Below are 25,038 nucleotides of genomic sequence, written 5' to 3' on the forward strand. Positions count from 1 at the left end.
GTAACAGTGTGTGGACAATCATAGAATCCCTACAGTGCAGAATGAGGCCACTTGACCGATCAGAGTCTGCACCGACATTCCAGCAGAGCATCAAGGCCCATCCCTTTACCTATCCGCATAACCCCACGTATTTATCCCGCTGATCCCCCTAACCTACACATCTTGGGACATCAAGGGGCAATTTACCTAGGCCAATCCACCTCACCTGCACTTCTTTGGACAGTGGGAGGAAACCGGAACACCTGGACAAAACCCCAGCAGACACAGGGAGAATGTGAAAACTCCACACAAACAGTCACCCAGGGCTGGAATCGAACCTGGATCCCTGACGCTGTGAAGCAGCAGTGCTCACCGCTGTGCCACCCTGCTGCCCCCTATGGATATGTTTGAACTCCTGTATTCTTTCAAGGAAGAAACATTGGGTCAGATATTTGGAGCTCGGAAGACTCCGGGAACCTTTAAAGATGGGTGGGACCTGGATGTGGAAGTTTTGCCCCCTTTCCAACAAATTCTGTTGGTAGGGGAAAGGGGATACTGCATGATTCATGTGGGAGAGAAACCAGAGCTCAGTAGGGCCACTTGAACTCAGCTGTGGGAGTCACAAACGTATAAAGAAAACACTTGAAGGGTGGATAAGCTATTTCCCAATTATAATCTGAGGTTTTTAAAATCCGCCTCTCTACAAATTGTAAACTGTAACTGTCAGTGATATTTTAAAAACACCTCAGCTATACTGTTTTGACTGGCAGACCAGCTGGTGTAGCATCTGTTTGAGTAATTTCGATAGAGCCCTTTGTTGACACTTGCCCAAGAGTTATTTATTTTGAATGCTTGGCTGAGTTTTAAAGGTGATAATTATCTTAGCAAGGATTCCAAGTTCACAGTTTGACAGCTTAAAATAAGCTGTTAAATAATTAGAGGCATGAACAGACGTTTGTTCTTACAGGAGCTTAAATACTTGAAGGAATTTAAAGGCTTTGATGTTGTCAAAATGGGAGTTTCCCCCCCCCCCCCCATAGAATCCTACAGTGCAGAAGGAGGTCATTCGGCCCATCGAGCCTGCACCAACCACAATCCCACCGAGGCCCTTTCCCCATAATCCCATGCATTTGCCCTAGTTAGTCCCCTGACGCCAAGGAACAATTTAGCATGGCCAATCCATCTAACCTGCACATCTTCGGATTATGGGAGGAAACCAGAGCACCCAGAGGAAACCCACTCAAGACACTGGGAGGACATGCAAACTTCACACAGACAGTGACCTAAGCCAGGAATCGAACCCGGGTCCCTGGCTCTATGAGGCAGCAGTGTTAACCAGCCATTGTGCCGTCCATCCAGTCTGTTTAGTGAAATGCATTATACTTTCAGAACTTTTTTCTCATCTCTGCATCACTTCTGAGGTCTGCCCATGGTGGGGACTGGGTGAATTGACATGGGGTGCATGAAGACTATTGGGGATGGATGGGGCATGAGTTGGCATGTGATGTTATCCGAGGCCATGGGGGTGGGGGAGGGGGGTTGTGACGGGTGATGAGGACTTAAAATCTTTTAAAACAACTGAGACCCAGTCCAGGAAAATAAGGTGGGCCTTCAAACCAGCCAGCTTTGGCACTTGCACCCATGTCCTCCTAGCACCTGCCTCCGGAATTGGCAGGCCTGACTTCATTCTGCACTTGCCCAGAGTGAAAATTTCGTAATTTGGGACATCTGTCACAGTAGCCAAAATCCGGCCTATTGACTTAGACATTATTAAACCACAGTTCATAGAATCCCTACAATGCAGAAAGAGGCCATTCAGCCCATCAAGCCTGCACCGACCACAATCCCACCCTGGCCCTTTCCCCATGTATTTACCCTGCTAGTCCCCCCGACACTGAGGGGTAATTTAGCTTGGCCAATCAACCTAACCCATACATCTTTAGACTGTGGGAGGAAACCGGAGCACCCAGAGGAAACCCATGCAGACACAGGGAGAATGTGTAAACTCCACACAGACAGTCACCCAAGGCCAAAATTGAACTCGGGTCCCTGGTGCTGTGAGGCAGCAGTGCCACCGTGCCACTGGCAGTACATATTTCTGTCCACTCAACAAATTTAGTACTTATTTTCCAATACTCACAACAGAACAATCTGTTACACATCCATGGGCTCCCCGTCCTCTATCCCATCAAAAATGTCAGAAGACTTGATTAACATTTCAATCAGATCTTTCCCCGAGATCTAAATTCAATGAAATAACACTAAATATTTTGGTGTGAATACTTTGGTGAATTCAGCATTGTTTCTTCTGCAGCACTCAAATTATTTTTATTCTTTTACAGGATGTGGTTGTTGTTGGTTAGGCCACCATTTATTGTCCAGCCCTAATTACCCCTGAGAAGGTGGTACTGAGCTGCCTTCTCGAACCGCTGCAGTCCATGTGGTGTAGGTACAACCACAGTGCAGTTAGATAGGCAGTTCCAGGATTTCAGCGACACTAAAGGAACAGTGATATATTTCCAAGTCAGGATGGTGTATGGCTTGGAGCAGAACTTGCAGGTGTTGGTGTTCCTATGCACCTGTTGCCCTTGTCCTTCTAGGGTGTAGAGGTTGCGGATTTGGAAAGTGCTGTTGAAGGATCCTTGGTGAGTTGTTGCAGTTGATTTTGTAGATGGTAGATATTACTTGCCACTCTGCTCCAGTGGTGGGGTGAGTGGGTGTTTTAAGGTGGGGGGAAATGAGTTGCCAATCAAGTGGGCTGTGACATCCTTGATGGTGTCAAACTTTGAGTGTTTTTGGAGATTCACTCATCCAGACAAGTGGAGAGTATTTCATCACACTCCTGACTTGTTCCTTGTAGGTGGTGGACATGTTTTGGGGAGTCAGGAGGCGAGATGCTTTGCAGCTCAGCCTCTCATCTGTATTTATATGGCTGGCCCAATTCAGTTTCTGGTTGGTCCCTTCAAGTACAACCTATTAACCTGCAGCTGTCTTTTCAGCAATGACACTAATGAAAACAAAATATCAAGTCAGAATGAAAAATGACGTGCGTGTGCTTGTTGAAAATAATTCACCTTGAGAGAATTGTTATTCAGCACCAGCAACAACTTAAACATAAGTAAAACAAAAATATGCCCAATAGTAAAGCATATTCTGCTATAGAAAAAAAAACTTAGGTTACAGGGGGCCTGTGGAATGTTTATAACACTAGAAGGTGGGAGGGCAATCTCAGAAATAACAAGGATGAGAACCCCTGATGTATCCCTGATCTACGTCCCATGAAGTGTGGACTCCAACACATCTCTTCTCACCCCTTTTAAAATATTTTATAATAAGGAGTAAGAGCAGAGTCAGCTCCCATATTCTACAATATTCAACTCATATCACCGGAGGTAGACAGCTTAGAAAAGTGTTGCAACAATCTGTTCTTACTGCACTTAACCCTGGGCTCAGCAAGTGGGTGTCAAGAGCTACTTTAGATAGTCATTAGCAGTACAGCCAAGGAAGGACTACTGGTTGGAACACTGCCTCCCTTGTCAAATTGAAAAGCCCTTTCTTATAACTCCAATGGACTTTTCAGTGCCCTGATGACCTGTGCTACCCAAGCTGACCAGGTTTTGAGCATAAAGTCAGTCTGCTGAACTTACTAAGGCTTCCCTAGTTGGTTGTGTGCAGGGACATTTCATGCAAGAAATCCTTGTCGGCTTCAGCAGAAATCTCCCACCCGCTGAAGCCGGTGACCAAGCTGGGTTTTGTTGTGCAATCCCTTGCTGCATCAGGTGGCAGCTGCCATTCGCTGGCTTGAAGCTGCTTCACCCTGGTTTTTCTTTCCAGCCTTTATCCAGCTCTGAATAGCGGACTTGCAAACCCAGATTGATGCTGTTCCCCAACAATGCATCACAGAATAACATGTCCTACTCTTGTGTACACTTCTACCTTTCCAAAATTTAGTTGTTTAGGTGAACCTCCTATTCCCCTGAGCCTGCTGCAGAACAGTCTTCCCCTTCAGGTACTGATCATTCCATATAGTTTGTCTTTTCCACACTGTGACAATTAATGTGATAAGAGACAAAAGGGGGAATATTCCTGTCCCACCCACCACAGGAATCGTAGCGGGTGAGGGAAACCATGCAAAGGTCTGTTGACCTTGGGCGGGATTTTCCAGTTTTGGGTCGAGCGCAGTGGGAATATCCCGCCCAAAGTCTGATTGGCCAAACTCTTCTTCTTTAAAACAAATATTAACAGAAAACACATTTTAAAAGGAACTGCAAAATAAAAACTGGTCATCCCTAATTCCTCTATAATGCTTGCAGCAATTCGATATTGTAACTTACAATGTTTCAGCAACACAGGTCATTTTCATCTCCAATCCCAAATTTCTGGAAAATTCACCAGTGTGAACTGCACTACAGCTTACATAGTTAGACAAGTGAAAGATTCCCCATAGTTAATAACATAATCTGGCTATTGAGAGAATATTTGGAAATATTCTTAAATCATCACAAAGTTTCACATGCAAAAAGGCCACATCTCTCACTGATAAGACATAACAGCCGCATGAATTTGTTACGTCACAATGGAATTAAACACAAGACAGGATGATGCCCAACTCACCAGTGGTGCTGTAAAGCTGACGTTTGGGTTGTTTTGTATTTCCCACAGTCCTTCATTGAATCCTTTTCTCTTGTTTGGTTTTCCATATTTGTCTTTGTATTTTTCAAAAAGGAAAATATCTTTTGGTCCCAAAAATGCCCTGGATAACCAAAATACAAGAAATATAAACTAAGCGACGAAATAGGCTAAGAATCAGTATGATCTTCAAAAATCATCTATGCACCCATGTACAAAAAATAACATTATTTGAGGGCAAAAAAATGGAAAAGGGTAATTTTCATAAGAATAAAATCTGAAGAATGGCAAATCAGGGACCATTTTCCCCAGATAACCCTTCTTTCTCTTTTCCAATTTTGCCTGGTTTAACATTAGAAAAACTAGATTGGAGGTTGCTTGCTAGCACTGTATCTCTGAACTGTACTTGCAAGGCTGCTGTGCAACCACGCACTATAATTAATGACATTTACTAAACTTTCTAAAATACTCTAAGCCACTCAATTATCATTTTGAACCCTACACATAATAAAGCATCATTTTTAGTCAACCAGGTTTACCTGCTTTTACTCAGCAGAATAAAGACACGCTCCTGTATACAAGCATTATGTTGATGAAAAGTTCGACCAAAAGCAAAAACAAAAAACAATGGTCTAGCCTGGCAAACAAATCCAAATCCAATCTGAGGCTAATTATACATTACATAGCTGTTACAAGCAGAGATACGTACGTTTCATGAGTGCCATAGAAGAAAATTGGGTATTTATTTGATGGAGGTTTAACAGCTCCCTCCGCAACATCATCAATCTGTAATGGAACAATATGGAATTAATATACTGCTGGATTATCATTCAGTTATAAATTTCAAAAATCCACCAACACCAATAGCTCATTTTACATGTTTGAAATACACATGCCGGATGATTTGTTCCTGTCATATGATCACTGTGTCCACTTCAACCTGTACATTATCTATACATTAATAATGGGGGAACAAATTTTGTAGCATAGTAACAATTATCAGTGTTAACTGCACCCATTTCTGAACTTAATGCTTACCATAATCTCTGAATTCAGTGACAGCTTTGAGCTTTTAATTCTCATTTTTTCCCCCTCTTTTAGGCATCCGCTCCTGTCCTCGACTACTCAGCCATGTAACCAACCAGGCACTAGAAAATGCCCATGCAGGCTATCGGATTCACCAGGATTTTGCCTCCCTCCCACAGCACTGTCTAATCTTAAATCAACAGAAAACAAACCTAATTCCCAGGAAACAAGTTTCTGCACCTTCCGGTGAAGGGCTTGCATTTACATAGCACATTTTATGATCTCAGTAAGTCCCAGAGTGTTTTACTGCCAGTGGGGTATTTTGGGAGTATAGTCATAACTGTATTGTGGAGGAACGCAGCAGCCAATTTGTTCACAGTAGGGTCTCACAAATTGCAACGAGATGGATGACCAGGTTATATGTTTGTGTGATGTTGCATGAGGATAAACACAAGTTAGGGCACAGGAAGAGATGCAACAATTTGGGTACCCGGCCTAAGTCCAAACTACCAACAGAATTCCTGGCCTACTAAACGGCAATGACACAACCATCAGCCCTCCAAAAAACACACACATCAACTGTCACAATTAAATTCAGGCTTCTTTCTTCGCCTTGTAAACACAAAGAAAGTATCAATCTGGATCTTGCAACAAACACATATAAGCAGCTCCATTCTCAAAGCAACACATGTAGTTTAAATAATCTATATTGAAGGACCTAAATTTGTTCGAAAATGTGGTGGAAGCAGATTCATTAGTAACTATTAAAAAGGGACTGGATTAATATTTGAAAAGGGGGGGAAAAAGGCTGGCAAAGTAATAGGACTGACTAATTGGTTATCCCGCTTTCAAAGAGATGGCACAGTGTGGTGAATAGTCTCCTTCTGCGCTGTCATACTAGGATTCTAATTTAAAATAATTTACTTGGCTGTATAAAACTGAATCAGTGTTCGAAACACAATGTAACCTTGCAGTGTTCTTTCACTCTATACAGGATCCGCTATATAGTTTCTTTCAGATCAGGTGGCTTGAAATATTCTCATTACATGAGAGATTTTATTTAATGATTTAAAACTCAGCATAATGATAATTTTCACTTATCTTTGCATATTTTAAATATATTTTCAAACACTGAACCGAAAATAAACATTTTGCAAGGTGCATATTTAAGAGGATCACAGTGCAAAGACAAAATATATGCTGCAGGCCTGAGTACAAGTTCTCTCTCAGTGTATAGCTTCCAGGTCCAAATCTAGTTATTACTCTCTCCAAAGTTCCCGCTGAACTTGTGAGAAAACAGCAGATATCCCATGTATTATTATTTCAGATGATTGCAGGTCCAACACATGACCTATTCAGTCAGTTGATCTTAGTCATTGTAGCAACAGGGGTGCTACAACTGGCCTCAAGATTGTGGAGGTAATATTACTTAGTTTGATATATGCATTTTCCCCAGTCTTGACTCTTAGCATTACCCAATAATACCCGTTGTAAAATGTGCACAAGTACAGATGTTAGGAGAATATATATCGCATTTGGATTCAACTTGTTGTACAGCTTGCTCATAACTATTGCTGGGCTCAGCATCTGAGGAATGTCTGTACCCCCCCTCAGGGATCAGCAGGTTCAGAAAAGGAGGGATGAACATTGAAAAATACATATCCTGATTCTCAGTTAGTGGATTTAGTTGGATTTGCAGGTGTGGTAAGGGGGCTACAGATGATCTCCTCAACATTGGGTTGGGAAATTGGAAAAGATCTTGACCCCAAGCAACATTGTTAAAAGAAATTAGTAAAATAGAAAGCATTCTTTCTGGTTGTATCACAGCTTGGTATGGCTCCTGCTCTGCCCAAGCTTGCAAGGAACTACAAAAGGTTGTGAATGTAGCCCAATCCATCACGCAAACCAGCCTCCCATCCATTGACTCTGTCTACACTTGCTGGTGCCTCGGCAAAGCATAATTAAGGACCCCATGCACCCCGGACATTCTCTCTTCCACCTTCTTCCTTCGGGAAAAAGATACAAAAGTCTGAGGTCACGTACCAACCAACTCAAGGACAGCTTCTTCCCTGTTGCCGTCAGACTTTTAAATGGACCTACCTTGCATTAAGTTGATCTTTCTCTACACCCTAGCTATGACTGTAACACTACATTCTGCACTCTCATTTCCTTCTCTATGCAGAGTATGTTTTGTCTGTATAGTGCGCAAGAAACAACACCTTTCACTGTATGTTAATACATGTGGCAATATTAAATCAAATCAAACCAAAAAGTGCAGTGATGCCCATGTGGTTAGAGAGCTTGAGAACACTCCCATGTAAAGCTCCTATTTGAATAATGGCCATTTGACTGAGGAATTGAAGGGCAACTAGAACCCATGACACTGTACACTGATAGGAATTAATGTTTACAATAAAATTGAAAGCTGGCTAGAAAAGAACATGCCCATGCTTCCGCTCCTTGTTTCTTTACTGTAGCCAGGGAACTTTCCATTCAGGCACACCTTCAGTGACAAAAGTTTTTCCACTATTTATTTTCCTTTAGTCTGCAACGTGTCAAATTTCCATGGCATTTCAGATACACATGCAGCCTTCAGGTGAAATAGGGTTAGAGGGCAGGGAATAGCTGGAATAGAATCATAGAATCCCTACAGTGCAGAAGGAGTTCACTGGAACATGTAGCTGTAATTCAGCCCCACTTTCAAGTCACATGTTCTGTCCTTACATTTCCACTATAAATTCCTACATCTGTAACAAAAATTGTGCATGTAATCTTGAATCATGCCTCAGACAAGTCAGGGTGAATCAGCAGGGGTGATTTTCCAGCCATGTAGCGCCTGGCACAGATCGCGCCCATCCCAGGAAATAGCGTGGGCCTAAAAGCTACTTTCGCACCCGGCACCAAACAGCTTGCAATCATCCCGGTCCCTTTCTACTGACGCAAACCAGAAAGGGCGCGAGGCCGATTAGCATATTTAAAGTAGCATAAATATGCATAGCCCGTTCGACGCAGATTTGCCCGGCTCTGGGATCTTCTGACCCGCAGGTGCAGCATGAACCTGGCGAGAATCACTTCAGATCATGGCTATCTCATGTTGGCCATGTCTGGGGGTGTCGGGGCAATGCCAAGGGGTGAAGCTTGAAGGGGGTGTTGATGAAGGGTTGAAGCATGAAGTGGGGACATGTCGGGGGTCACGAAGGGGGACCCATTGGACCAACTCCAATGTCCCAATGCCAGTGATCCGTGTCAGAGAGGGGATGGGGAAACACGCTGCCAATGAGTGGGGGGTAGTCCTGATGTCCATGGGAGAAGGGCAGTGTTCTTCCATTGCACTGTGAGATCGGGTGCCCTTCCAAAATGGCGCCCAATCGCATTGCATCCGGGCTCACCAGTGTGTTTAGGCCCTGCCCCTCCCAGAACCGGCACGCAACTCACCACTCTCCAAAAACTGACTAAGTGTGGGGCAATTGCAGCCCAGTCCGTGCTGAACAGACTGGCACAGATCACTCTGGTTTTCTCGCCGTTATGACACTTAGGCACTTTTTGGGAAAATCGTGGCTAGTGTCTCCATTGGTGAGAAGATGTAAACTTTACATGAGCATTTTCCACTATATTCAGCTACAGGAATTTATAAATGAAAAGGTTGACAGGAGCTGAGAGCAGAGATGCATTTTTAAAAATATATATAAACTATATGTAGGTGGATTTTCTGCAAAAATTATAGTAGTCTAAAATGTCTCTGAATAAAACTCCCATTCACCTTTTAAAGTATGCAGCATTTGTACTTCAAAAGGTACCATTTCTAAAAACAGAGCTTGAAATGTTTATATCAGTTATATCCAACAATCTGGCAAGGTCACCAACTGCGTGGCAGTATCTATAAAGCTAAGTTTCAATAGCAGTGCGCAAGTTAAAAAGACTAATTCACAGTGTTGTCGCCTGCTCACAATTTGCATAAAAATCTGGTAGCATGATATCACCATAATCTCAATTAGGATAAACAAATTTCCACAGTTCTTCAAAGTCTTTATGACCTATCCATCGATATTGGGGAGAACGAGTCTATTCTAAGTGCCAAGTTTAGGGCCGTTTAGTCGACTACAGGTATGTTATGGAGAACACAACATCACAGTAATGTGCGTTTTGCATGATTTACAAATAGTTCTGCAAACAAATTTCAACAGGGATCTCAATTGCTTTTATAAAAGTTAAAATGCACTTGCAATTTTCAATATAGCAAGCATGCATGTGTAGGTTCCCTCCATTCTTTCATGGAATATGCGCATCACTGAAAGCCAGCATTTGCTGGCCATCCCCAACTGCCCTTCAGGTGTTGGTGAGCCACTTGATTTGCTGCAGTCCACCTGGTGTAAGTACACCCACAGAGCTGTTAGGAAATGAGCTTTTGACCCAGTGACAATGAAGCAATGGCAATACGCCCCAAGTCATGATCGTGGTGTTCCCATATTTTTGCTGCCCATGTCCTTTTAGGCGATGCAGATCACAGGTTTGCAAGGTGCTGTCAAAGGCATTTGGCAATTTACTGCACTGCATCTTACAATACACACTATTACAACTGTGTGCCAATGGTGGAGATAGCGAACTTTGAAGGTGGTGCATAGGATGCTAATCAAGTAGGCCACTTTGACCTGGATGGTGTCACACTCTTCCAAGTGTTGATGGAGCTGCATTCATCCAGGCAAGTGGGGAATATTCCATCACACTCCTGACTTGTGCCTGGTAGATGGTGGACAAGTTTTGGGGAGTCAGGTAGTGAGTTACTTACGACAGAATTCCTAGCCTCTGACCTGCTCGCATAGACATGGTACTTATATGGGCTAGTCCAGTTCAGTTTCTGGTCAATGGATATCTAGGGTGTTACTGATGGAGTTCGACTGATGGCAATGTCACCGAATATGATTATTGAGTCTTGATATTATAACTATTGAGAGCTAACTTCAAAATTATTCAAGCCTTCTGTCTGTGGCTGGGAGTTATTAATTCGGATGAGTTAACATGCATTGCGTTGTCACTGTATTTGCATAGCAGGCTATTGCAATAACAAGTGGAAATAAACATAGTGCAAGTGAACCAATAGTTGAAATTCATCAATAGCTACAGGTTTCAAATTCAGTCACAGCATCTACTGAAAGCTGCAGCTGACACCTGTGCTGCTGCAGGGGCTGGTTTAACATCACTTGAAAATACTAAATACAAATCTTGCTCTCCTGATGTTATCAGATCAAAAGGTACTATGCAATATGTTGATAGCTTGCAGGTTAAATGCAATAACATGCTGAACAGCAAATCAAACTGGCTGTCTGCATGCAAGTTACGACTGCCAATAAGAGTCTCTCAATTTAGTAAAGCAAGCTTATTGCTAAAACAGTAACAGATACATTCTTGCAGCTAATGACTAGAACTAATTACCCACAACAAATTGCAGGAACGTACTGATTCTATCCTGGGACAGAGAACCTTGTGTTAGCACTCTTAGTCCCCAGGCAGACAAGAAGTCACAAAAAATCGTTAGCTCATGCAAATATTGGATTAAGACGTAGGGCCCACAGTCCCCACTGAGAGAAAAAAATGAAGGCACAAGGCGCTGGGGCACCAATCCAGAGTATCAGAGTGAAGAAATCCTTCACTCCAGATGTGTTGTACTATTACAGGAGACACAAATGTGAGAATCTTAGTGAGGCAAAACAATCATAACCATTTCCCATTCAGAGGAATTCCTTTCTTTCACAATTAAAACAAAAAAGGATTACCATTCATACAACTAAGCTTGTCATCTGAATTCTGTAAGTCACAAAAGAAGAAACTATCTTACACTGGTACACAGTGTAAGAAAACAGGTTCTTTTCTAGGCCCGTCCTTTATCTCTCCTTTTAACTTTCTCATTACAATCTTTCCAACTTGGCTTTTTCTCCTCTTTCAAGTTTATGTGTCACTGAATAACTTCTGCTGGACTTGATCTAACAAGGTCTTAGTTCAGCATCGTTTGAAGTGATAGGAATGCATCATACCTCAGTTATAAACTGTAACACAGTACACCAAAACACTGAATCATGCTTGCTGTTCTGAATGCACAAGAAATCCAAGGGATAAAGTTTACATTATATAAATATTTCTAAATCAACTCCAGACAAATACACCTGAGCAACGAGTGTAACAGAGGATTATTTCAATATTATACTTTATACAATCCATCTTCATTTTCTTTTGCCTAACTGAAAACAACATTGCAGACACAACATTTCCTCCCATACTCTCTGTGTATAAGTTTCTCTCATTTCCACCCCCCCCCCCCCCCAGTGTTTCTTCCAACATTTTAGAGCTATGGCCTCTGGTTACAATCCATTTGCCAAAGCAAACAGTTTCTCCCTACCTAAGAAAAACCTCTCAATTTTTGTATCACTCTATTAGGTCTGTGATTTTTAGGTTTCTTTTACACATTACCCAATAATTTTTCTCACATCCTCCCTTTACCCTTCTTAAACCCTTTTTCAATTTCCCCCTGCATGCTCCGCAATCTCCACCTGATGTTCATCATAAAGTGCCTATTTTTGTTTTATTTTAACTATTTCCTTTGTGATCCAGTGAGATCTTGCTCTGGATATGCTATCTTTCCTTTTTAGGCAAATATACCTGATTTTAACCCAAGCCATCCTGCCCTGAAGACCTGTCATTGTGTTTTCACAGTTGGTTGTTCTGTTGGTTGTTCTGTGTCCCTTTCCAGATTTTCTCTCACTGAAACATGGCCTGCTTAATTTCCTAGATTTAGATTCAACACAGCCTTTTTTTCATTGGGACAGAAACTCGTACAAAAAAGTTTTCAGCCTCCTTGTCCTTTATCCTTCCAGCTCACATTAGGGTCATGAAATTCTCTGTGCTATATTACATTTTACATTCTTTCAGACTTTGCCTACAGATTTGCTCCTCTACTCGTTTGCACAATTTGTGGTGTAAACACCCTGAAGTGGAATAGCATTTTTTCAGTTCCGCAACACTAACAAAATATTTACTAAATGAATACTTTGCATTACCATTGATCAATACTGCCATCCATTTAGCTCCAACTACTTACTTTTCTTTTCCAATCCCTCCTAAATATATTACAGCCAAGAATGTTAAGCTCCATTCCCGCCAGGATTTACGCAAGGTCTAGTTATGTTACAACAGTTACTACACTTCAAAAGTTCTTCATTGGCTGTAAAGAACTTTGGAATGCCGGATGGTCATCGAAGGTGCTATATAAAATGCAAGTCTTTTTTGTCTCTGTTATAGCTAATATATCATAAACCTATGAGACAACTTGGGTCTGCAACTCATCATCATTATTTGTAATACTCCTCTTTTAATGCATATGCTTCCCAACATGCTAGTCTGTCTTGCAATTTTCCTCCACTTACAGGGATCCTTTCCCCTTCAACATTATGTTTTATTCTAATGTTTTTTTCCCTCCTAGTTTTCTAAGCATAGTCTCTCTTCTGTCACAACCTAGTTTGTCCTTGTCAAATTTGTTTAATCCCTCCCCAATAGCACCAGTTAACATCCGTGTGGTTCCAAACTTGTCCAAGTTAAACCTGTCCAGCGATTAAATCCATCCTGCCCCAGAACTGGTCCCAATGGTGCAGGAATCTGAAGCTCTCCCCTCTTGCACCACTTCCCAACTGCACATCCACTTGTACTATCTTCCCATTCCCAAGTCTATTGCAGTTGGTGTAATCCAGAGATCATGTTTGAGTCCTGTATTTTTCCTAGTCCTGAAACTCTACCTTTTCTTGCTTAATCCCCCCTCCTCAATGCAGCCAAGTCTCCTACGATGCCATGGATTTGCTGGTGACTGCACTCCTCTGTGTCAGCCTTGCCAATGTATAATATGAAAACATATTTATCTAATCAAATAGTTTTAAGCCCTAAATTCACATGTTATGCAAATTTATTCATTCTGGCTTCAAGTTAAGAAAACACATACTGTGAAAGTGACCTTGAGATTTGGGTACAGGATCACTTTCACTTAAATTCTAGTCAAAGACAACCCACCTCAAATACAGAATAAGATTTAATTTGGGACAAATGAAACTTCCACAACAGAAAAGAAAAACCAATTAAAAGGAGTAACTGCAGAGACAAAGCACCAGATTACAGAGAAAGTCAACTGCTATCAAACTCATAACAGAATACACGTTTAAAGAAAGTACAAAGGCACATCGCTTCTCGGCCTTTTGGCTAAGATCAAGTGTAGTATCGACATCCTGTGCTTGGTTGAAGTCATTAGGTTACATTTTAGCTTCATTGGAAGCAATTCTTTTTAAAATTACTTTTCCAATTCAATCAAATCAAGTCCAATTCAGAGTCTCAACAAGTTGAGACATTTCCGATCCAGGCTGGCAAGACAGGGCAAGCGACCATTTACCCTGTCCTGGGCCTGATCTACATGAGCCAAGCTGATTGGAGGAGGGAAAGCAATTTTTAAAAGCAGTATCTCGGCCTTTTGGCTAAGATGCAAATGAGATCAAGCCTTGGTGGAGGAGCAATGCCTACTCCAATCAGCTTGGATCATATAGATCAAGCCCAAGACAGGAGGTGAGAGCCCTGTCTTGTCAGCTTGGATTGGGAATGTCTCAACTTGTTGAGACTCTGAATTGGACTTGATTTGATTGAATTGGAAAAAAAATACAAAGGCACAATTAAGACATTTAAGATTTTTTTAAATTTTGGGTCCAATTTTGACCTTTCACAACAAAAGGCATTGCTCATCTACATATATTTTGCCACAAAATTTGTAATATGGGTTACTACATTGTCACACTAAATCAGTGGTTCCCAAAGGGTGCGGCGAGAGAGGATGGCAAGTGTGGCGGGAAGATTCAAGGACAATCAAATAAACATTTAAACATGGTTTAAACAAGCATTGTTTTATACTTTCTGGATGTCCCATGATCATATTATAAAGTAATCTTCTATGTTATGAATCAAGCACTGGTAGGAGGGGTTTTTTTTGTTTTTGAATGTATTTATCATCAATAAAAAATTTGGTGTGGCATGAGCAAATTTTTATTCCAAAAATGCGGGCCATTGAAAAAAGTTTGGGAACCACTGCACTAAATGAAAGCTATTGAATGCTAGTTCTCAGAGATTGATTCAACCACGAGCAATATTATGTAGAGATAACATGTCTTAAATACTTGCTTGCAACTTGAAAATTAAAATATTTTAACATGAACGTTGAAAATTAGATGCCCAGTTAAGTTTCAAGTGATTTTTATTATGATCTTTAATATCAAAAATATCAACAACCTGATCACTTAAGATAATGAAGTATGGAGATGATTTTAATCCTACCTGCCTAATGGAAACTGGATGGGTAAGCAGTTAAATGTCATTTAGTTACCTGGCCCGAAGCTGCCTGTTGTGATTTTAACTGACTCTCCTGAGCAAATTGCAAGGACACCCAACCAAAGCTGGTGGGATCCCATTTTGCACAAGCATGTTAGGTCCCATTAAGGTCACCAGTACCTGACTGAAATTTTAAACAAGGCCTGAGCAAAGCTGCTTTGGCTTTCCACCAGGCTAGCACACAATTAGAGAATTAGCCCTGGAAGATAGTTTTTTTTAAACTCTCCTTTGTGGGAGTGAATTAGAAGTGCCATTCAGAGCCTAACAAGGGGAGCCTGGACACCCCTGTACCAGACTAGAATTCCCTACAAGATATCCCTGGAACCAAATTCCAACCGCAGCTCGAGTTGATGGGCAGTAATTTTTTTTGCCAGGAAGTCAAACGAGATGGGAATTAACAACCAAAACAGAAAATGCTGGAAAATCTGATAATGGGATATCATGTCACTCCCACCACAATGTAACAACCGGTAACTAGTAATTCAGCTTAGTTTCATGCAGCGTACAATGCTCCCTTCTGTAATAACATTGAATTTTTAAAAATCAAACACTCAGCATTATGCTTTAACAGCATCCTAGTGACCAATGCCTATCTTGTTACATGGAAGACATCAAAAGACTCCAAATTTGTTGCAATGGTGATTTTGGTAACAAATGCCACAACTGGCTGTTCCATTAGAGGCAAATTTACACAACAATTTACTGGTAAAATAATTAGTATATGTCATAACAAGCACAGCGGTGAATCAGTCGATAAGCAGTTCACGGCCAAAATAAAAACAAATTTCAGGAAATGTTGGAAAAAATGCCTTGGATGTTTCAGGATGTGATTCTTGGTAGACTTGCAATTAGTATTAGTTTATTATATTAGTTTGCAGGATAGGTGCAGAGTGGAACAAAGATTATCCGAAATGCACCCTCACTGGGAGGCAGGAAAATCGGAAGTTAAAAACATAGTGGTTACGGAGAGTGATTGATTTACACTCAGTTGTATTTATTGCTTGTTTAATGCATTTAAATTATTAATATATTTTATAATAAAATGTTAAATTATTAGAAAAAAGGTGCATTTTTGTTGAGAAAGTGCTTTGTTGACAATATTATAAATGTATTGTTGAGATGAGATGATGCTCAAATCAACAGATTGAGATTTTCCTTCTATTCCCATTTCTGAATGTGATCAATGGGAGTCGATACCAGAATTGTGTAGATATTGGTTTGTTAGTAATTAAAACACTGCAGTAGCACATTTACAGTATATGCCTATATTATGCTGTACAAATCCCAGGATTTGTACAGCATAATATGTTGTACAAATTATGCCATTATGTGTACCATGCTGTACCATTGCCATTCTGCAATGGTCTCAGCAAGTCTGGCAACATCTGTGGAGAGAGAAAATTGAGTTAACGTTGAGTCCATTTGACACTTTGGAAGAAGTAATTGACTCAAAATGTTAACTCTATTTTCTCCCTCCACAGATACTGCCAGAACTGCTGAGATTTTCCAGCATTTTTTGTTTATTTCAGATCCCAGCATCCGCAGTATTTTGCATTTATTTTATAAAAACAAATTGCAAAGTGACGCTATTCAACAAAACAATTTGTTTTATACGGTGCGTTTAGCATTGCAGGATATTGAGGGTGTTTCACATAAGCATTAGCAGACAAAGTCTGAGGCTGAGCCACACAAGATGATATTCATAGAATCCTACAGTGCAGAAAGAGGCCATTCAGCCCATCCAGTCTGCACCAACCACAATCCCATCCAGGCCCTATCCCCATATTTATCCGCAAATCCCTCTAACCTACGCATCCCAGGACACTAAGGGGCAATTTAGAATGGCCAATCAACCTAGCCCGCACATCTTTGGACTATGGGAGGAAACCGGAGCACCCGGAGGAAACCCACGCAGACACGAGGAGAAGGTGCAAACTCCACACAGACAGTGACCCAAGCCGGGAATCGAACCCAGGTCCCTGGAGCTGTGAAGCAGCAATGCTAACCACTGTGCTACCGTGCCGCCCTGAGTGTGGCGATTATTAGATTAGATGACCAAAAGTCTGGACAAAGAGCTAGGTTTTAAGGAGTGTCTTAAAAGAGAAAAAAGAATCAGAGGGATTAAGGAGGAATTCTAGAGATTTAGATCTTAGAGCCTAGGCAGTTGAAGGCATGAAAGAACACCAGTGGTGGAGCAATTAAAATCAGGGAGGCCCAATAAGCCAAAATTGGAGGATTGCATATATCTTGGACGGTTGCAAGGCTGGAGGCAGTTATAGATAGAGAAAAGGGCAAGCAAGCCCATGAGGGATTTGAAATATGTGGTAGGCAGCTCATGCTGAGGTCAAAGATGACACCAAGGTCCAGAAGTGTATAAGATGCTGTTTAATGATTGAATAGATGGGCAGAAATAAGCACACATTTGCCTTGAGGATATTTTTTATATCCGCCTGGTTGCTTTGTAGGATGGTGCCGTGACCCTCCCATTGAAAATGCAAGAATAAACCTGAGTGGGGTTTTGCAATCTGTAATTCTTGTGCTATTTCTGTTTTACTCGTTAGATCGTCAGAAGGTGCAAATTGGCATGTTGTAATCAGTTCCATTCATAATACAATGGATAAATGATCAAAATTACATTTTTAAAAATGAGTTCCATTTGAATGGCAGCTTAATGCCGGGAATGAAAAACCTGCACTGGCTGTATATAATTGATGTTTGTTTATACCAGAAATCCTAGATATAGTTGTAACTGCACCAATGTAACAATTAAAATAATTAGGGAAACAGATTTAACATATACAGTAAATAAAAGGTTCCTAAGGTTCCAAACATATTGACCCTATAAGCACCATTCTGCAATGGTCTCAGAGGCTGTGGAGGTCATAGTGGTGTTAATTTAGCAAACTTAATGTCCCCACTGATTTTAATGAAAATCAGGTCTATGATAATTAGCCATTTACCTTATTTAGCCGGGAAAGTAACATACAATTATCAAGAAATTATGGCATGGTACACATAATGGCATAATTTCCTGGGATTTGTACAGCATAATATAGGCATATACTGTAAATGTGCTACTGCAGTGTTCTAATTACTAACAAACCAATATCTACACAATTCTGGTATCGACTCCCATTGATCACATTCAGAAACGGGAATAGAAGGAAAATTTCAATCTGTTGATTTGAGCATCATCTCATCTCGACAATACATTACATTTATAATCATTGTCAACAAAACACTAGCTCAACAAAAATGCAACTTTTTTCTAATTACAATTTAACATTTTATTATAAAATATATTAATAATTTAAATGCATTAAACAAACAATAAAATCAACTGAGTGTAAATCAATCACTCTCCGTAACCACTATGTTTCTAACTTCCGATTTTCCTGCCTCCCAGTGAGGGAGCATTTCAGATAATCTTTGTTCCACTCTGCACCTATCCTGCAAATAAACTAACATACAATTAACTAATACAGGTAATTGTAAGTCTACCAAGAATCACATTCCGAAACATCCAAGGCATTTATATCATCAAGTGGATCGTGCCAAAAAATGAACAGTACCCCTGCTCCCAAACAACAGCAAAAAACACATTAACATCAATACAGGTTTGGCAAAACTTTAGGTCTTCTTTCCAATTTTCAGACAAAATGGAAAGCTCTTGTGCCGCTAGAGCAATTAATTTGCCTTCACGTGACTCAGAAGCAGAAGTGCTGTGGGTCAGCCTAAAGCTGCGAAAGATGCCATATAAATGCACAAGTTCCTTTTTTATCACATCCCCTCAGCATGCTAAACTGCTTCACAACTAATGAATACCCTCTTGTTAGACTGGCAAACATGGCAGTGTTATGGAAAACAAAATGATTTGTATTCATATATTTGCATTTCAGAATCTCAGGATGTCCTAAAGCACTTGACAAGCAATGATGTTTTCACACAACTGAGACTCTTCCCCAAAAGGGCTGTGGATGCCAGGACAATGACAGCTTTTATGACTGATTGACAGACAAAAATTTTCATCAGGTAAATGTGCCAAGGGAGATGGAGCAAAGGTATGAAAATGGAGTGTAGTTCCTATTGTAATGTAGGAAACATGGCAATTAATTTGCATATAACAAAGCCTCACAATCAACAATTAAATAAACGACCGGGTCACCAGTGTTGATTGAGAGATAAACATTGGCAGGACACCAAGAGAACTCTTCTTTAAATAGTGCCATAGAATCCTGATGCAACATTTCATCCGCAAGATGCATTTCCAAAACAGCAACACTCCATCAGTGTACTATTATTGTTTTTATTACTGTCACAAGTTGGCTTACATTAACACTGCAATGAAGTTGCTGTGAAAATCCTCTAGTTGCCACACTCTGGCACGTGTGCTGGTACACTGAGGGAGAATTTAGCATGGCCAATGCACCTAACCAACACATCTTCCGGACTGTGGAAGGAAACCAGAGCATCCGGAAGAAACCCATGCAGACGGGGAGAACGTGCAGACTCCACATATACAGTCACTTACGCCAGGAATTGAACCCAGGTCTCTGGCGCTGTGAGGCAGCAGTGCTAACCACTCTGCCACCCGTGCTGTGGAATGTCAGCCTAGATTATGCTCTCAAATCACTGGAGTGGGGCATTGAACCGACAATCATCTAACTCAAGTCAAGAAATGCTACTTAGATAAGACTCAGATGTGATTGCTACATGAGGGTGTAAAGTTGCTATTGATCACCCATTATGTTAATTAATAATTTTAGTTGAATCCAGTTTCAAATACCTGGGCAGCACAATGGCTAACACTGCCACCTCACAGGGCCCTCTTGGGTCACTGTCTGTGCGGAGTCTGCAAGTTCTCTGCGTGGGTTTCCTCCCACAGTCCAAAGGACATGCTGGTTAAAGTGCATTGACTATGCTAAATTCTCGCTCAATGTGCCCTAACAGATGCGGGAGTGTGGCGATTAGGGAAGATTCACAGTAACTTCAGTGTTAACGTAAGCCTACTTGTGACATTAATAAATAAACTTAAAACAATCTTCTAACACAAGTTGGTAGGGTGGCACAGTGGTTAATACTGCTGCCTCACAGCGCCAGGAACCCTGTTTCAATTCCAACCTCAGCTGACTGTCTCTGTGGAGTTTGTACATTCTGCCCGTGTCTGCATGGGTTTCCTCCCTTCGACATCTGGATATAAATTGTCCCACTGGGAAGATGCAACATGGGTTCATGAAGGGCAAGTCATGTTTGACTAATTTGGTGGAATTCTTTGAGAGCATTACGTGCACAGTGCACAATGGGTAACCTGTGGATGTGGTGTATCTGGATTTCCAGAAGGCATTTGACAAGGTGCCGCATCAAAGGCTGCTGCATAAGATAAAGGTGCACGGTGTCATGGGTAATGTATTAGCATGGATAGAGGATTGGTTAACTAACAAAAAGCAAAGAGTGGGGGTAAATGGATGTTTTTCTGGTTGGCGATCAGTGACTAGTGGTGTGCCTCAGGGATCAATGTTGGGACTGCAATTGTTTACGATTTATGTAGATGATTTGGAGTTGGGGACCAAGTGTGGTGTGTCAAAATTCACAGTTGACACCAAGGTGAATGCCAGAGCAAAGTGTGCAGAGGACGCTTAAAGTCTGCAAAGGGATATAGATAGTCTAATTGAGTGGGCAAGGGTCTGGCAGATGGAGTACAATATGTTGGTAAATGTGAGGTCATCCATTTTGGTAGGAATAACAGCAAAATGGACTATTATTTAAAAGGTAAAAAATTGCAGCATGCTGCTGTGCAGAGGGACCTGGGTGTCCTTCTGCATGAATCACAAAAAGTTGGTTTGCAGGTGCAGCAGGTGATTAAGAAGGCAAATGGAATTTCATCCTTTATTGCTAGAGGGATGGAGTTTAAAAACAGCGAGGTTATGTTGCAGCTGTATAAGGTGCTGGTGAGGCCACACCTGGAGTACTGTGTACAGTTTTGGTCTCCTTACTTGAGAAAGGATATACTGGCACTGGAGGGGGTGCAGAGGAGATTCACTAGGTTGATTCTGGAGTTGAGAGGGTTGGCTTATGAGGAGAGACTGAGTAGAGCGGGGCTATATTCATTGGAATTTAGAAGAATGAGGGGAGATATTATAGAAACATATAAGATTATGAAGGGACTAGATAAGATAGAAGCAGGGAAGTTGTTTCCACTGGCAGGTGAAACTAGAACTAGGGGGCATGGCCTCAAAATAAGGGAGAGCAGTTTTAGGACTGAGTTGAGGAGGCACATCTTCACACAAAGGGTTGTGAATCTGTGGAATTCCCTGCCCAGTGAAGCAGTTGAGGCTCCCTCATTGAATGTTTTTAAGGCAAGGATAGATAAATTTTTGAACAGTAAAGGAATTAAGGGTTATGGCGAGCTGGCTGGAGCTGAGTCCACGAAAAGATCAGCCATGATCTTATTGAATGGCGGAGCAGGTTCGAGGGGCCAGATGGCCTACTCCCTGCTCCTAGTTCTCATGTTGTGTTCTCCCACACTCCAAAGATGTGCAGGTTAGGTTGATTGGCCAGAATAAACTGTTCCTTAGTGTCAGGAGGATTAGCAAGGTCAATATGTGAGGTTACAAGGAAAGGGCCTGGGTGGGACTGTTGTCAGTGCAGGCTCAATGGGCCGAATGGCCTCCTTCTGCATTGTAGGGATTCTATGATTGCAAGAGATGTTACTGGGGGGGTAAGACCCAGGAGGAGATTGCTACATGAGGATGTCAAATTGCTAGTGATCACCCATTATATTATTTAATGATTTTAATTGAATCCAGTTTTAAATACCTGAAGAAATTTTGACCTGAGCACTTTTTCTCCAGGTAACCTGCCAGGTAAATGAGGAGATACACTGGCAGGAGGAGAAAGCTTGTGTGGGTGGCTGTGCGTGCACGCGCGCGCGGGCAGACTCGGCGCGCCGCATGCTGGGAGTTGTAGTCCTCCGGGAAAACCCCCGGCCGCTTTGCGTCATTGAGGTCCCGAGCGACCAGGACTACAACTCCCGTCGTGCGCCGCGAACGTCAGGCATGCGCACTATCACCAGTGCGTCCAGAAAAAATCCACTGTGCATCCGTTCCCCAACAAAAAACTTTCAGCCACAAATCCCACACGCCAGAAAAGAGACCCAGCATTAACACTCGCTTAAAAAAAATAAAGTTCATCCGAAAAGAGGAGTCCAAGGCTTCACCTTTTCCATTAAAGGGAAACAAAAGAATTAATCGCGAGGGGGGGAAAAAAATATGCAAATGGAAGATGGGTTTTCATTTACCTCAGACTGATCCCAGCACCGTGTTCAGAATAGGAAAAGTTTGGATTGTGCTTTGTTCTTTCCCTCCCCTGTCAGACTCTCGCTCCCTCCCGCCAAAGCGCCATCAAGACAGCGGGAATACTCACCCGAGCCGGCCAGTGAGGGTAGCCCTTCATCTTGGCGAACACCAGGTCTCCAGCTTTGAAACTGTGAGGCATTTTCTGGCCGATCGGCTCCGATTCAAAAATAAAACCCAATCTGCTTTCACCGGCCCCCCTCCCCCCGCACACAGAAAAAAACAACAAGCCCGCGACCCCTTCCCCGCAGCGCAATTGTCAGCCTTTCCAATACTGCACAGGGCCCGAGGGGGGGGAGGGGCAGGCTGACGGGTGGGGGGGGGGGGGGGGAAAGGGAAGGTAAAACCAAACCTGCTGCCAAGAAGTCCCGCCTTCCTTCCCTCCTCCGATTGGTCGCTGCCCCTCGCGGGGCCGCGCTGACGCTCCCTGGGTGGAGGGCGCGGCTGTCAGTCAGATGACGTCAGTGGCAGGTTAGTGTGAGAAGGCAGAAAAGGGGCTGGTTGGGCTGGATGTGCTAGAATGAGCCATGGTCTCTGGGTCGGTGCCTGGATGCTAAGTTCCACAAGTACTGGAAGAAACTGACCTGTGCTGCACTTTGTGGCACGTCAAGTTTCAACTGTTATGCCATGTACTTTTATGAATAAAGTGGAATTTTGGGCAGAAGCCCAATCTATCATGCAAACCAGCCTCCCATCCATTGACTCTGTCTACACTTCCCACTGCCTCGGAAAAGTAGCGAGCATAATCAAGGACCCCCACGCATCTCGGATTATACTCTCTTCCAGCTTCTTCAATCAGGAAAATAGATGCAAAAGTCTGAGGTCACACGTACCAACTGACTCAAGAACATTTCCCTCCTGGGCAGCACAGTGGCAAAGTTGTTAGCACTGCTGCCTCACAGTGCCAGGGACCCATGTTCAATTCTGGTCTTGGGTCGCTGTCTGTGTGGAATTTGCATGTTCTCCCCGTGTCTGCATGGTTTCCTCTGGGTGCTCTGGTTCCCTCCCACAGTCCAAAGATGTGCAAATTAGGTGGATTGGCCATGGTAAATTGTCTCTTTAGTGTCCCAAGATGTGTAGCTTACATGGATTAGCCATGGGAAGTGTGTGGGGTTACAGGGATAGGGTGGGGGAGAGGGCCTATATAAGATACTCTGGCAGAGAGTCGGTGCAGACTCGATGGGCCGATTAGCCTTTTCTGCACTGCAGGGATTCTATGATTCTATTCTATGGTTGGCTCTATTCTCTTCCACAGATGCTGTTAGACCTGCTGCATTTTTCCAGCATTTTCTGCTTTTGTTTCAGATTCCATTATCTGCAGTAATTTGATTGGCAGTTGGCTGGCGGCTGTTTTGTAAAAGGGGAGAAGTTGGGATACCATCTTTTCATGCGGGGGGGGGGGGGTACATGGGATTGACTGGTGATTTTGATAAAGGGCAATCCATGACCGTCACATGCAGTTTTTGCTTATGTGCACTGCAGACCCCTCTCATGTAAGTACTCAGTATTTGCAAATAAAATGCTATCTTAATTTTGACTGAATAAACATGACAGCTCTGCACTTGTCCCCAGTGATTATTCTTTAGGTGTAAGCCGAAATCTTCAAACATTTCTGGGTAGAAGATCCTTTGCAAATATTGACACATTTTGGAGGGCCCTTTGTCCTAACTTCTGAAAGGCAGAGGCAGCTGTCAAAAGATAACAATGCTACCATTTAAAAAATAAAACATTTATTCATATGCAGCAACTAAAATGGCATATTACAATGTCAGAAAAATCGAGCATTCAGAATTCTCAAAAGTCTGCTGGCAGGGCATGGTATTTCAGGATGGGCAGTCATGATCCATTATGAATAGGACGGTACGGTAGCACAGTGGTTAGCACTGCTGCTTCACAGCTCCAGGGACCTGGGTTCGATTCCCGGCTTGGGTCGCTGTCTGTGTGGAGTTTGCACATTCTCCTCGTGTCTGCGTGGGTTTCCTCCGGGTGCTCCGGTTTCCTCCCACAGTCCAAAGATGTGCGGGTTAGGTTGATTGGCCATGCTGAAATTGCCCCTTAGTGTCCTGGGATGCGTAGATTAGAGGGATTAGCGGGTAAAATATGTAGGGATATAGGGGTAGGGCCTGGGTGGGATTGTGGTCGGTGCAGACTCGATGGGCCGAATGGCCTCTTTCTGTACTGTAGGGTTTCTATGATTTCTATGAAAACTCTGCATATGTAGCAAAGTGCTGTGAGAATTGGGTACAATATACCCATCTTGTTGCAAAGTTACAGTAAATTACATTACATGATGACCACAACACTATTCAGATAAACAAAAGTTAAGTTCAACACCTAATTTTAGGAATAGCACCTTCCACCACTGCAGCACTACACAGAAGTGGCAACCTCAGAAAGGAATCTGCAACCTTTAATGATAAAAAGAGACATTTTAAAAAATGCAATCAAAAACGCAATATCTTAAGAGTCACGTGGTGTTAGTCAACAATAACAAAAAACTAGACAGAAATTTATAGATGTCTATGAAACACAATTTACAGATGCTCATGAATGGGAATGTATTAATTTGATTTGATTTATTGTCACATGTATTAGCATACAGTGAAAAGTATTATTTCTTGCACGCTATACAGACAAAGCATACCGT

The 25,038-nt window shown here is 42.2% G+C and overlaps 1 protein-coding gene and 1 pseudogene across 1 annotated transcript in view; one reads left to right on the top strand and one right to left on the bottom strand.

Annotated features, from left to right (window-relative positions):
* The window catches only part of hdgfl2 (HDGF like 2), a 67,824-nt gene extending 45,143 nt beyond the window's left edge, over window positions 1-22,681 (bottom strand). The window contains exons 1-3 of the mRNA XM_078198150.1: window positions 22,462-22,681; window positions 5,318-5,394; window positions 4,594-4,732 (exon numbers count right to left, since the gene is read on the bottom strand). Coding sequence (XP_078054276.1) covers window positions 4,594-4,732; window positions 5,318-5,394; window positions 22,462-22,533 — 288 coding nt within the window. The 5' untranslated portion in view covers window positions 22,534-22,681. The remainder of the gene's footprint in view (window positions 1-4,593; window positions 4,733-5,317; window positions 5,395-22,461) is intronic.
* On the top strand, window positions 13,850-14,016 carry LOC144479781 (U2 spliceosomal RNA; annotated as a pseudogene).
* Window positions 22,682-25,038: the final 2,357 nt, after the last annotated feature.

This window comes from Mustelus asterias, chromosome 26 (genome assembly GCF_964213995.1).
Source record: "Mustelus asterias chromosome 26, sMusAst1.hap1.1, whole genome shotgun sequence".
Taxonomy (NCBI): domain Eukaryota; kingdom Metazoa; phylum Chordata; class Chondrichthyes; order Carcharhiniformes; family Triakidae; genus Mustelus; species Mustelus asterias.